The 15,043-nt window shown below is 44.2% G+C and overlaps 1 protein-coding gene across 2 annotated transcripts in view; it reads right to left on the bottom strand.

Moving 5' to 3' along the window:
- HMCN1 (hemicentin 1) overlaps positions 1 to 15,043 on the bottom strand; it is a 162,728-nt gene that overhangs the window by 44,035 nt on the left and 103,650 nt on the right. For both annotated transcript variants that reach the window (XM_027704511.1, XM_027704512.1), the window contains 10 exons: positions 12,832 to 12,918; positions 12,259 to 12,450; positions 11,367 to 11,540; positions 10,303 to 10,416; positions 8,716 to 8,861; positions 6,956 to 7,106; positions 6,032 to 6,235; positions 4,342 to 4,455; positions 3,323 to 3,510; positions 2,830 to 2,926 (listed from right to left, as the gene is read on the bottom strand). In XM_027704511.1, coding sequence (XP_027560312.1) covers positions 2,830 to 2,926; positions 3,323 to 3,510; positions 4,342 to 4,455; positions 6,032 to 6,235; positions 6,956 to 7,106; positions 8,716 to 8,861; positions 10,303 to 10,416; positions 11,367 to 11,540; positions 12,259 to 12,450; positions 12,832 to 12,918 — 1,467 coding nt within the window. The remainder of the gene's footprint in view (positions 1 to 2,829; positions 2,927 to 3,322; positions 3,511 to 4,341; positions 4,456 to 6,031; positions 6,236 to 6,955; positions 7,107 to 8,715; positions 8,862 to 10,302; positions 10,417 to 11,366; positions 11,541 to 12,258; positions 12,451 to 12,831; positions 12,919 to 15,043) is intronic.

Here is a 15,043-nt window from a genome sequence, read left to right as displayed (position 1 = left end):
AATAGAACTGAAATCAATCTAATGGTCATTCCAGCTCCTGTAATTCATAAAAATGTCAATTATTTCATTTACAGTCCTTCTGTGCTTGAGATTTGGGAAGGCTAATGAGCCTCCATGAGGTCCTGACTCATGCCCTCTCAATTTTCTAACACTGTGCCCCATCAGACACTTGCTGTACGAGGCAGCACAGATTAGATTCACCTTGGCAGGATGTGTAGGATGACTATCGCTCCTTCCTGAATTCTTATTGCTCCTATTCTTCCTGAAGTAGTCCATTTTCTCACGATAGAGAACCCAAAATGATTCCTCCTGCCTCAGTTCAGGGCTGTTCTGTAACCACACAAACCTGTTGTTTAACAGTGAGCTAAGCACTTTTAGAATCCTGGCCTGCACCACTGCTCCAAGGGGTGCATTTTTTAAGCTCACAAGTCCCAGTACTTTTAAATCAAGAATATTTTGACATGTGACCTTTCTACTAGAATGACTTAAATGAAATAACTGTAAATCTCTTCCTTTTAATAACCCCCAAGTTTTAGTTGCCATGTTTTTGCAGTGGGGATATATAAAACACTTAAGAGGAAAGCAAAAGCATGTTTTTGGCTCTATGGGGTGGAAAAATCATTCCAAAGAACACATGGAATCCTCTTCTTCAAAGACAGAAACGTTGAAGTATTTTGGCCCATCTCCACCCAAAATTCTCCAGCTGTTTGCTGTCACTTGAGTGACACAAACCAGTCATTAAGGCAAGTTTATGGCTCCTCTGGGCACCAGAGAAACAAGGAGTCCATGGAAGTGGGGGAATTCAGTCCATATTTTTCAGCTTGGAATAACTGAAGGATATTTCCCTGATAAAGAGCATAAAATGGTTCACTAGACTAAGTGGACAATTCTGATCTGATGACATTTCATAGTTATTTATATTTATTTACTTTTACAGTTCCTTTGCCACAGATGTGATTATTGGCAGTGGGTAATTCAATGTACAGGGCCAAATCTCAGCTGTCTTGAATGTAACTTACTTAAAAAGTGGGTGATGTCCATTTCTTCAGCAAAAAGCCCCCACAAATAATCTGCATATGCAAATTTATCTGTATGTGCCCACAGATGCAGTAATGGGCTCAATTATAGCACTCAGGAGGCAAATTACCCACTTATTCTATATTAAGGTTAGAGGTTGAGATTTTAAAACTGGATGCTTATTTTCAATGTTTTAAAAGGTTTTCTATTAGTTTTATCACTCACCTTGGAGATCAGAAGTGATTTTTCCAACCTCTTAAAGAACACCATCTTTAGTATTTTATTGAAATTTATGAAAGCAGTTCCATTAGAAACACACAAAAATGCTGGAAATAAGCCTTTTTTTTGACACTGACAAGACACAGATCATGGTGCTTAGTGATTTCCCTCAGTGCTTCACCCTGTGTGGTCCTTTCCTGAACAACTACACTCTAATTTTTCAAATTAAACTGTATCAAGAATAATAGACCTAAATTGGTAATACTGTTGAGTTATTATTGAAGCTTCAGGCAAATATTTCTTTTAAGAGAAGAGGATTAGACTACTGTCACTCTAAGCAAATATTTTAAAGACAAGAAGTTTAAATTAAAACACATATGTCAAGAAAAGGGAAATATTTTGATTTCAATACAAAACTCACACATCAGAAAATCTGGACAGATGCCACTGAAAGAAAATAACTTCTCAAAGAATGACTCCAGGGCAAATTCTTCCCATGACAACACCACTTTTAGTTAATTGTATTACTGAATAGAAAAAAGGGCTATAAATTTGTGCTATTTAGGATGTAAATTTGCTTTATGCAAATGAGGAAAAAGGGAATTACTGTGTATGGAATAACCTGAATCCTCCCATTCCTGGGGCACTGGTCCTGCACTGAAGTGAGAGAGAGAACACAGCCCTTGTTTTCTATCCAGACTGGACCAAGAGGCTCAGCCAGTGGCAGGGAGTGACAAAGGACACTGATCCCATGGAGAAGGCTGGGATACAAGTCTGCAAATTGTACTGTGAGAGTAAATAGGGATGGAGCTGCCAGTACTCCTCGGGAGGTTTAACCATGGAACAGTGCACAGGAATCGGTGGGAATAATGCTCCTCTGTTCTGCAATTCAGGATGGAAAGCCCAACGTGGGGGGAGAGAGAATGGGCAGAAATAAAAGGGGAAGGTTGGGTTTACTCTGAAATGTAAATTAGATATCCTGGTTTTCTGAAGCTACCAGGAGAGGGAAGGGAAGGTGGTGGAGGTATTATTTTTTTAATGAAAAATGTCCTAATTTCTTGATTGCATTTGTTTTAGACTTCTGGTGCTTAAGGCCAAAATTTATTTTAACTCCACAACAAAACCAAAAACAGAGAACAGAAAGGAACTCAAAGGGCACATTTCTAAAAACCAACCTTTTACAACGCTGTGTATCTTCATTTAATGTTTTCTAACCATTAATTTCCTTGGAAAATTAATTTTATGAACACACCAAAACAGACTATAATTCAACTTGTTTGTAATTCCTGATGTCAGAGCTCAGCAACCCCCGCAGGGTGAGCAGACACAGCCACTACACCAGGCTCCCTCAAAAACAATTCCCACCTTTCTGGAATACCTCTAAGGAGCCAAAGCCATGTGGTACCAAGAGCCACGTGTTGCCAGGGTACTTCAAACTGATCCTTGATTTCTGGTGTGTCAGAATGCCCATCACACCCTGTAAGATGATTTCCTGACATAAAGCCAAGGGTGTGCCTGAGCACTCTCAAACTCACACACCAAGCTGAACTAGTATTTGACAGAAGACAGAAAATTATGGATTATTGTACTTACCATGAACGTTAAGGTTAAAATACTTCTTGGCACTTCCAGCTATGTTTTCTGCAATGCAGACGTACCTGCCAGTATCTGTTATTTGGGAATTCAAAATCTAAGGAAAAAAAGAGAACATATGGCTGTGGAACTAACATATAGACAACACTATCAAAGAATCAAATGGGAAGGACTAAGACCAGCTCTCTAATTGGTTTGATAGTTTTACCCAATTTATCGATAGGAAGGGAAAGTCAATATTATTTTAAACCAAGTGATTTCAGTGACTGGTTCACAGCATGACCCCACAAAACAGTTGAGTCTATGGGAACCCCATGGGAATGAGAAGAAGCACCTGAGGGAGAGGAAGAAGGGACAAAAATTCCTTATGTTTGCAACACCGTGCAGGAGAAAGCAAGGATTGCACACTCAGCAAAGCTCAACAGATCTGTGTTTATGGGCAGTTTGGCTTGTGTTTGTGAAGCCAAAAATCAAGTTTTTCACTACAAGCTACCTGTAACCTCCTTCCACCGGACAAAAAGGTGTGTTTGTCATCTTCTGGCAGGAGCTGGCCATCCTTCTGCCAGGTGATGCTTGGAGAAGGGCTCCCACTGGGAACACAGTCCATCACTGCCACCCTGCTCACGAGCACAGTCACCTCCTCAGGCAGGTCACCCTCGGCTCCACTGATGGACGGGGGAGCTGCAGACAGAGAGAACACAGTCACTCAGCACCTCTCAGGGGTGCTTCTTAAAGCAGACTGGGTTTTCAGAAGGAAGAAGAATCCAGTGAATCTAGTGAAAGATAAAAACACCCCAGGAGTAGTTCAGCTGGAACAACTCAGTATAACTCAAAGGACTGCAGCACAACTATATTTATTCACAGCAGCCAGCAAGAAGTAGAGGTGAAAACTCATTTTCCAGTTAGCCCATCATGTTCTTTGCTATCAAAATAAAAGTTGCTTTCTGAGGTATAACCCCTTCATAACAATAAATCCATATTTTCAGTGGCATACACAGCAATGGAGGTAAAGAAATGTGTTTCCCAAGGCCAAAACCTTGAGTGCATCAACAGACAGAGCAGATGGTCAACACAGTTGTGCAGGCATTCTTTGATCTAAACCCTCAATTTCCTTCAGCCTTTGGGAGTTCTGCAGGTATTTTAGAAAATGATGACCAAGGTAAAGAGAGAGAAAAGCCTTGGTCAGACTTTTCAATGGGAGGCTGGAGAAGGAACAAGAGATACCAAGATAAAACCTGGATTTCTACCTACACTTTTCTTTCTGGTGAAGGGTGAGAGGAGTAACAATGGAGTCCCTATAAGAATAGCAACCTAGAAACACCCTGAGCTAACAACATTTTCACACAATTCTGTGTAGTTCTACAACTCCGGCACTCTAAACTCATCAATTTAATAGTTTACAAATACACAGACTTTAAAAACATGAAGGAAACCTGGGCTACAACGCTTCCTTAGCGAGCAGAGAACTCTTTTTTTGCCACTAGGAGGAGAAGGGGAAGCAGGGGAGCTCACAGAGCACGTGGACGTGGTAGTGGATGGAGTCCTGCCCGGCCTCGTTCTCCGCCACACACGTGTAAGTCCCGGCGTCGCCGGGCTGGGCCCGAGGGATCTGCAGCACTCGGCCTCCTGCAAGCAACACACACCAGGGAATTCCATCAGTGCCACACCACGGCCCACCAGAGACCTGAGCAAGCACATTTATGAATGGTCAAACATTTGGTCTGAATTATAAGTCACTAAAGGCTTTTATTTTGCAGCTACTTTTTTCTGCTGGCAGATCCTTGGAATCGAGCCATGTTCATAGTGAAATGTTAGAAAAGAGCAATTAATTCCACAGAAAGGAGTAACATTCTGCAGTAATTTTCAGGCAGGCATTATTCTTCCATCAAGAAGAGAAATATTTGTCAGTTAGACAGCACAGAATAGGCAAAAGGAAATATAAGCACAGAATATTCTGTTCCAAAAGATTCACTTGTAAGCTTAAAGGTACTTTTCAGTCTATTCCTCATTAAAGCATTGCTACATAAATCACTTCAGAAGGAGAGGACATCTTAGGAACACGTTCTGGGAGCAGCTGTCATTGCTCTCCCAACAGATAAGCAAGGGGGACAAGAAGGCATTACCCTTTTACCACTGCCCTTCTTTACACCTCCCATCCCAAAGCAGCTCTGCACAGCAAGACTCCCAGGACTACAGGCCGCCCTTCCCCTTGCCCACATGGCATTAAGTAGGAGCTCATGGCCATTTTTCTGCTGGAAACATGATTTCCATGCCTCACTGCTTGGTTAAAAGGCTTTTCTACTCCAATTACAATTTTGTCAAAGCAAATTTAATAAGGAAATAAATCAGGAACACATCAGAGAGAAGGTACTGCTGTATTTTATTTCTCAGCACATGGAAGTGTTTCAGGCTAGATTGGATAGGATTTGGAGCAACCTAGTCCAGTGGAAGGTGTCCCTGCCCATGGCAGGGGGTGCAATGAGATGAGCTTGAAGGTCCCTTCCAACCCAAACCAGTCTGGGATTCTGTGATTCTCTATAAAAGTTAAATGGTGACCTTCACACCATTTTAGTGACTACTTTTTTAAATAAAAGGAAACAGCTTAAGGTCAAGGACTGGAGAGAAACATATCCAGCCAACAAAGTCTGAAAAGAACATTAAAGGAATGTTCTGAAGGGGAAAAGTGTGTTATTACTATACAAATACCAGCACTAAGGCCATTTCTTCATCATAGTATCCCAGAATGGTGTGGGACAGAAGGGATCTGAAAGTTCATCCAGTCCCACCCCCTGCCATGGGCAGGGACACCTTCCACTAGCCCAGGTTGCCCCAAGCCCCATCCAACCTGGCCTGGGACACTTCCAGGGATCCAGGGGCAGCCACAACTTCTCTGGGCAACCCGTGCCAGGGCCTCCCCACCCTCACAGGGAAGGATTCCTTCCCAGTATCCCATCTATCCCTGCCCTCTGGCAGAGGGAAGCCATTCCCCCTTGTCCTGTCCCTCCAGCCCTTGTAAACAGTCTCTCTCCATCTTTCCTGTAGCCCCTACAGGCACTGGAAGGCCACAATCAGGTCACCCTGAAGCTTCTCTCTTCCACGCTGGACAATCCCAATTCCCCCAGGCTCCCCTCCCAGCAGAGCTGCCCCAGCCCTCTGCTCACCTTGGTGGCCTCAGGTCAGAGAGGGCCACCTGAACACCCACCTGGCAGGATGAGCACTTTGTCACCGGAGCTCAGGGCAGAGCCATCCTTGTACCAGGTGAGCACAGGAGGGGGCACAGCGTTGGTCTCACAGTACAGGGAGAGGGGATTGTTCACAATCACATCTTTGCTTTCTCCAACTCTTCCCGCATCCACCGTGTTCCCAGTTTCCCATTCCCTGTATGGCCTTTGGAAACTAGGAGGGACTACAACAAAGGAGAAGAAAAATGGTCACATTTTGCAGCAGAAATGGTGAGTTTTAAAGTCAAGAAATGAAAAGGTATTGAAACGTTAAATAAAAGCAATAAAAAATAACTGTATTAAATCAACTCTTCCCCCCATTTAAGTTACCCAGGAAAATTCTAGTTCTTCTCATCAGAATGAACAACTGAGCAATCTACTGAGCGTTTTCTGAAGACTAATAAATAACAGTGTAAGAAGACCTGCTACCAAACCCAGAGGACATCAGTCAACAACACCACTTAAACAATAAGGTATCTGGTTTCACTCAAGTTCTCATTTTGTCTAAATTTTCAGAAATCACTCATGATTGTTTTCTTGTATTCACACAGAGTGTGTAGGCCAATGGAATGCTGATGTCTGGGGCCTCTAAATACTACTCAGTAGAGAGAAATAAAATATGATGTCTTAGTTTGAGTTAAACAAAAACCTTTTCTTGTCACTAGAGGAAGAACAGAGTTGTTATGTCATTCCACTGACTTCTGAAAAGCTCCATTTTTCACAACATATAAAAGAATAGTCAAATACTGTATAAAGATCAGCAAAACATGCATGAAATAAAAATCACAGAAAAGACTAAAGTATTGGATTAGACCAAAGAGGGGTAAAGGATATAAAACTATAAATTCCAACATCTCAAGAGACTACAAAAGGAGGTTAGCAGAAGAATTTGATTCTCTTTTCACCTTGTATATTGACATCAAACTCCAGCTCATCCTCCCCAGCAATGTTGGATGCCAGACACGTGTAACGCCCGGTGTCGGACACTTGGGCCTCCTTGATGTGCAGAGTTTGGCCACTGGCCTGGATCAGGACATGGTCATCTGCCTTTACTGGCTGTAATGGAATTTTATATGAAAATTAATACCTAGCAACACACACACTAGAAATAGCCATATTTGTGGTAGTAATATGAGTAAACTTGATCAAGCTCCAAGGTCCTGGAGGCAATTTTCTTTTCATGGTTGTCAGAAACTGCATCTTCACCCTGCCTGGGGTGGCTAGTCTGCTCAAGGATGGGGGTTTACATCACTCCTAACCCCAGTCAAGATGCTGCTGAGAAGAGTGATGCCATCCCCACCAGGGCTCTCCTGACATTGGATTAAATCAGGCTGATCCAACCCCTGAACTCACTGGTCAGGTCAATGAGCTGATAGAAGATCTACATGTGGAAAACCAGCAGTGTTCTGTGAGGGGAACAACTGGATGTGACTCACCCTACCGGACCTGCTGCCCAGTAAGGACACGGTGTGAACATGAAAGGACAGGGCAGCAGCACAGAGACACAGCACTGCATGTTACTGTCCCTGAAGACACAACACACGGGATGGCAGGGACTGCACTAACACAGCCTGTCTGTCTCAGGGCTGAAAACAGGACACCTCAGGTGTGCATCTGCATCAGCAACCTGGGCTAGTGGAAGGGGTCCCTGCCCAGGGCAGGGGTTGGAACTGCATGAGCTTTAAGGTCCCTTCCAACCCAAACCATTCCAGGATCCCACGTTTCCATGGTTATGGAGCTGGCACTGAACTCCCAGCCTGCAGGGGATGGTTCATTCATTCCATGATGGGAGTGAAAGCCATTCAGCCGGGGCAGCCTAAGGAGAAGCAGCTGCTGTGCCAGTGGCAGCCAGCTGGGGAGAGCCACTGCTTTTAGGGATCTCTCACCCCCTCCAACATAATTTTTCCTTGGCAATCCAATCAGTACTCCCAGGAGATCCCAGAATTACAGTGCATGCTTGAATGAACCCAAGGTGTCCCCACAGTCTCCCTGTGACTCCAGGCTGTTTCCACGTGGTCAGTGAATCCAAGAATTGCTGATTCCATGATGATTGCCCTACCAAGAAGAGCTACAGGCAGAGATTATTCTCTCCTTTCTTACAGGAGTTGCACCATTTCTTTCTCTTTGTTTATGAAGTGTTTGAGTGGGGCCCTGTGCCCTGCCCTCCCCAGCTGTGCTGCTCCGTTCAGACACCGCTGCGTGCGGCAGGAATCGCGCCTCGCCCTCCCCGAGGGGCCACACGCTCCTGTGGCTTTGTGAGCTCTGCCAGGACCAACTGGGAGGTTCTCTGCAACTTCTGCAAGGGCAGCACTTGAGGGAACCATCTGTAACACAGTCTTTGGGGGCTTTACACAACAGCCAAGGGACTTGTGGTCATACGTGGGATGCTCCTGCCAGGCAGGGCCCTCTCTCTTTATAGCACAGGCCAGTAGAAGGCCTGGAAACTGCAGCACTGGTGGCTCAGGGCACTGCCAGGCACCCAAAAAAAAGCAAGGACGTGCATTGGCAGAGGTCTGGCCCATAGCAAACACCCCAAGATGTGTGAGGGGTGATGCTGCCAGGAGGAGAGGTGGAAGTGCCAGTGAGCTGTTGGTTAAGAGAGACAAGGAATACAAACTGTGTCTGTACAAAATCCCCCTGGGAAAGAAGGAAGTTTGTGACTGGCCTGTCCATCCTTGTACCAGCTGATGGCAGCAGCAGGAACGGCCTGAGCTTCACACTCCAGGGTCAGGCTGTGGTTCACTTTGATCTTCACTTCCTTGGGGGAGAGCCCTGTCCCTGAGACATCCCCTCTGGTAATGGTGGGGGGAACTGCACAAAAACAAAGGGAGAGACTGTCCTGACTTACTGTCTGCTGCAGCATTTCAGAACTAACCAGACAAAGGCAAAGCCTGGATGATAATCTCAGGGAAAGCAAGCTCCCTTATATAAACTGCCTCTTGCCCATAGCCAAATTCTTATTTTTATATATAAAGATATATATATATGTATGCATTTTCAACCATTTTTAGTACATTTATTATATGTAAGAATATATAAAACCGTGTTCAACACTTTTAAACATGCAAACCTGACTACAGCTTACCTAACTACAGCACTTCATTATGTGCCTGGCTTGAATACCATAAAGTTCAGACCACTGTAATCACTAAAAAGCATTTTAATGGAAAACTAATATTCCCAGAAACATATGTTAGAACTGAAGTCCACACTCAAAGTAGCTGGTCAAAACTCAACATTTCCACTCCACTGAAATCCCAGTGTTGCAAAATGTTGTTTCCTTCTGAATCAGAAGGAAACCAGAACATTTCAAAATTGTTCAGCTGCCCCCCAGCCTGGTCTCATAACATCTTTTAAATTATTTTGGATGCTTTCAAAGCATTTTCCACTCTTTTTTTTTTTCCAATTGGAAATTTTAAACTCTCCCTAATGCTTACAGAACCCTAATAACTGACAGTTGCAATGGCACTTGGGGCTGGGGGGCTTTACGTTGCTACATAGCTATGCTTCAGTAATGAACTCTTTTGTCATCTTCTCATTATTCCAAATCCAATGGGGCCTTATTAGCGACTTAGTGTAATTAAAATAACAGTATGGTTACTGTAAGGGAGCAAACCAACTCCAATTCAGACTAGGAAATTAAAAAAAAGGTAAAAATCATGCTTGACTGAGCTCATAATGAAGACTTTGAGCATTAAAACTGAGTATTAGGCACAGATGCTCAAAGGACAATGTGCTGACAGGAAGCCTGGAAAGGGAAAGCTGTTGTGCATATGGAATTTTATGGAAGGATATAAAAATACTATCCTCCTGTTTCACGTTACTCAAGAAAGTTTCCCAGTAGGTGTTATGGGTCCCCTCCCCTATTGTTTTTCTAAAACAGTTTCTGTGCTCAGGAGATTCTCTGCTCACATCTCCCATTGTGCTGCACTGGTCTGATCTGAAAATCAGCACCAAAAAAAGCATTCCAGAAGGAACTGCAGTTGAGTGTTTCTTCCATACCCTCCCCCTGGTTGGTACAAAGGCTTTTAGCCCAACAGCAGCATTGCAAAGGATGCAACAGCAAACTTTTCTAGTGTCTCTCCTCCAGCAATGCCACGGGCCAACGCAGATGTTTGCTTAACAAAGCCACTAATAGAAAACTTTGTATTCACCAGGATAGGAACAGTGCAATGGGGGAAATGGAAGAATGAAAACAAAACAAAACACCCCCCCCCCAAAAAAAAATTAAAAAAAGAAAGTATTTCCATACTGTAGACTTTCACTTCATAGTCCTTTGAGGTCTCTCCAGCCTCGTTGGTGGCTGTACAGGTGTATGTGCCAGCACTGTCCTCCTGGGCACTCAGGATCTGCAGGGTTCTCCCACCTGCCAAGAGACACCAAGCTTTAATAGCACCTCCTCCTGCTTCCCAATTATTTAAATACTTCCTGCAGCATATTCTCACCCCTTTTGTCCAAACTGTGCCCTTAGATGAGCAGGAAACCCTGTCTGCTTACCACCATGTGTACCAAAGGAGTGCATAATTCAGGGAAGTGCTGTGGATCACAGCTCCTGTTGTTTATAGATTCCTGGAAAATCTGTTAACACAGTTCTGTACACGAAACTCCTTGAAGGTATTTAGACAGGGTTCATTCTTCCTCTGAGCACTTGTAGTTAACAAGGCTGAAGTACCTGCTCATCTACATTACTCCAGAGTTACCAGTGACACTTGTTCCAGTTTTGCACCTCCATGGATGTGCCAGGCAAGAGTTACTCCACAAATTTAAAATGGCTAACTATTAATCACCTAGAAAAATGCCATCTCATTCTATTTACTAATGCTGTCATTTATATCTTTGTCCCTCTAATTTCCACACTTAACTGCAAGTTATTTACATTCATTATTAACTCATATGAATTTTGCCATCACTTGGCTTTATGGAACAAAAGAATAAATACCTGAGAACAAATAAAATAGAAATAAATAATTAGTTAATTGTGAAGCACTCAAAAATATTGGAATGGGAAGTGCTACAAAAGTACAAACATAGATTCACAAAATGATTTGGGTAGGAAGGGACCTTAAAAATCATCCAGTTCCACCCCCTGCCACGGACAGGGACACCTTCCACTAGCCCAGGTTGCTCCAAGCCCCATCCAACCTGGCCTTGGACACTTCCAGGGGTGGGGCAGCCACAGCTTCTCTGGGCAACCTGTGCCAGTGCATTGCACTTAAAAGAAATATATCCTTTGATTTTTCACAGAAGTCTAACAAAAAACAAAACGCTAAAAGAATAACATGCAATGCTATTTCTCAATAACAACAAGAAGTTTACCTGGCAGAATGCGGATATTTCTGTTGGATTCTAAGGGATTCCCATCCTTCAGCCAGGTGATGGTAGCTGGAGGGTAGGAATAAGCCTCACAGAGCAGGGAGGTGGGGCTGTTGAGCATGATGGTGACACCTTCTGCATTCCCTTGGCTGTCTGCACCCACGATGCTTGGAGCCACTAGGAACAACAAATCATTAACCATAGGAAGGGCCTCTCTGAGCAGCCAATTTTCTGGTCCCTGGTCAGTCTAGGAATCTGGCTGCAGCTTCAGCTAGCTGGGAGGCATTCCTACAGGAGCACTGAAACCCAGGGGCAGACAACACTCAGCTGCTTTAATGTTTTGTCCTGAACTCAGCGGTGATCCCAAGTCAGTGCAATCCATCCATCCCCCCCCCCTTCCTTTGTCAAGCACAGGTCACCAGGAATTCAGCCACCACTCCTTGTGCAGCAGCTGGCAGAGTTGCTGCTTGATGATCCTGGAAGGAGGGGTGAGCCTGGGAACCCAGGCTATGGAAAACAAACTCGCCATTGTTTGCTCTTGGTTGTGCAATAGCCCTCATGGAAAAAACAAAGAGAACTGCAGATGGTTACAGCTTTTTTGCAGAGATCACAATCTGAAGGGCTCTTCAGATGTTCCTTCCTTGACTCACAATAAGCCAATGTGCTGTCCTGCCCATTCCATAGGGATGTTATGGTTCCCTATTTTCCAGCTCCGTACTGCCTGAGGCACTGCACTGGTGTTTCTATTGAACCACTATCAGTTCCTAAGCTATACAGTTGTCGCTGTGGACAGGTGACTTGCACACTGCTGTCAGTAAAGCACTACACAACTCCAGTGGGATTATCTTTCCTCCTGAGATGGCTGTTCCTGGCAGGAGCCAGCCCAGGTCCTTACCCAGCACGTTCAGGCTGTAGGTTTTGCTCCTGTCCCCGGCAGCGTTGGATGCCACACACGTGTATCGCCCGGTGTCGCTGACCTGGGCGTTGGAGATCTGCAGCAAACGCCCCCCAGACAGAGCCCTGTGCTCTCCATCCTCAGGCACAGGCTGCCCATCCTTCAGCCAGCTGATCTGTGGCACTGGGCTCCCTTAGGGCAGGAAAGAAAGCGGCAGATATAACCTTCAGGATATGCCAAGATTTCTGAGAAACACAAAAATACAGTTTCAGGTGTCCTTTTAAAACACACCCTGTGGGGAGATGTTTTGGAACATGCATTCTGAAGACTTTGAACCTCCTCTGAAATTCCACAGGCTTTTGGAGAAGAAATACCACAGTAACTACCCTCTTGGTTTCATTTTATGCAACCTTTACAAGGAGTGCTTAGTCCTGCTCTAAGCACCAGGGTTAAATCTGACATTTAAAAATTCCACTCAACTGAAAATTCCATTAAGAAGATGATGTTCAGCACCAAAAGTGATGGACACCATGGGTTTGATGAGCAAAGGTAAGTAATAGAGTGTTCTTTCACCTGTCACTTCACACGTCAAGGTAACTGTGTGCTTCTCTTTCACTCTCACATCCTCCAGTTTGTTTTCCCCCACGATCCCTGGAGGCACTGCAAACAGGCAGGAACACAACAGCAGCAAGTGTTACTCAGACATTTAAACACAACAGGCTGCCTATGATCCTGGCAGGAGGGATCAGCCTGAGAATCCAGGATGTGGAAAACAAACTCGCCACTGTTTGTGTTTGGTTGTACAATCACTGTCATAAAAAACAAAGAGCAATACAACAGATTCCCAACAAGTGGATGCTGTGTAAAGGCACACCTGTGTTTTATGCAAATACAGCTAATTCCATGCAGGAATAAACAAACTATGTAGGTCTAAAGGCATCTTGTTGTGGTACCAATTACCTTTCTCTAGGGAAATGGAAGATAAAACCCTTAAAATACCTATCCCACCCCAAAACAGCCAACTCCAGGCAAGGCAACTCTTACTGTATGGCTGACCTGGATGATGTTTCCAGGTAATCCTGGTCAACATGTGCTTTTGGATGGGGGAGGACAGATTATTAAGGTGTGGTGGTTAAAAGCTGAGATCAGCTATTTCTTTTAAATAGAGGCATCAGTAGATTGAGGCCAAAAGAAGGTGGCACTACAAATCAAAGCAGGCAGGGAGTACAACAGGCTGAAAAGGAGACTTATAAGAAAGCAAGCTCAGTCTCCATGGGATTTTGGGAAGTTTATTCACAAAAATGCCACACTAAGGAGACAGATTTATACTTTAATAACCCTATAAAATGCAAACTTTCATAGATAGAAGACCTAAAGAGAGAGGAATTAAAATACATTCAGCAGCATATTTGTGATCTAGCACTATGTTGGAAGCCAAAGTTTTATAAAAATAAGAATCCTGGGAATATGCAGAATTCACTGTCAACAGAGAAAAACAATGTTACACCAGATTGCTGATACTTATGAAGGGTTCAAACTGGAGGGAAGGAAACAGATGGGGGCAAAACGTAACTTAAAATGCTGAAGTTAAGGACTTGAGTCGGGCCAAATGTTACTATTCATAAACAAACACAGCAACTCATGCTTTGGCCCCAAAACAATACAGTAATATGTCAACACATATGAATTTCAAAAACGTAGCAAAGTCACACCGAACCTTTTTCAAATATTGTGCTTATTACACCAAGCTCTCCCTGCAAACTGCTGCACCTCCTCCAACAATCCAGAGAACCCCTGGCATGTCCCTGTACAGTTCCCACTGACAGTGAGGTGGTGAGGATTCTGTGCCACCATCAGCCCACATTTCAGTAACTTTCCTCTAGAAAGACAAAGGAATTTTTGGGGGGAGGGAAGAGAAGACTGAACAATGGAATTTTCCACTTGAAATCAGCTTCACTGAGCATTTTTCTTCAAGGCAAACAAAGCCTATGCAATAGAGGTTCCCAGAACCCTCAAGAACACCCTGCTACTAAAACCCTCCAAAGAAAACAGTCAGACAATGAATGCTCTCCAGTGTTTATCCATCTCTTCCATTCTACCACACTTACACTTCCATGAGCTCATCAAATAAACATGAACTGACATGAATGGGAGTTATCATGTACAGGCTGACTGTGCCCGAGTCAGCTGAAGGCAAGGGGGGCTGGTGGTGCTCAGCACCTCAGGGAGAAGAAAAATGATACACAGAAACGCTGTAAGACAACCTGCATCAGGCCTAAGAGTTGTTGATAAAAATGACAAATAGTTACTAAAACAAAAAGCTGTGTTTTCTGGGAAACATAGTGTTTTTTAAAACTCAGCAATGCGACCAAATTGCACAATAAGGGTTCCAAATTGCCTCTAAAGAGCTTTCTGGACCACTCATAGCCTAAATATGTCAGCAGGATCACCCCCTAACCCACTGGTCTCTATCCTTTGTCATACTAAAGGTTCTACTGACTGAAGGTTTGCACTGTATTAATCGGGATTGTTGATCCTGGAGAAGAGAAAGATCCGGGGTGACCTTAGGGTGCCTTCCAGGGCCTAAAGGGGCACTCTCCTAAAGATTGCTGGAGAGGGACTCTGGACAAGGGGGAATGGCTTCCCACTGCCACAAGGACAGGGTTAGATGGGATATTGGGAAAGAATTCTTCCCTGTGAGGGTGGGGAGGCCCTGGCACAGGTTGCCCTGGAAGTGTCCAAGGCCAGGTTGGACGAGGCTTGGAGCAACCCAGGCTAGTGGAAG

This window comes from Neopelma chrysocephalum, unplaced genomic scaffold, assembly GCF_003984885.1.
Source record: "Neopelma chrysocephalum unplaced genomic scaffold, ASM398488v2 Primary Assembly neopelma1_281, whole genome shotgun sequence".
Taxonomy (NCBI): Eukaryota; Metazoa; Chordata; class Aves; order Passeriformes; family Pipridae; genus Neopelma; species Neopelma chrysocephalum.
This window is presented reverse-complemented; position numbering and strand designations above follow the sequence as displayed.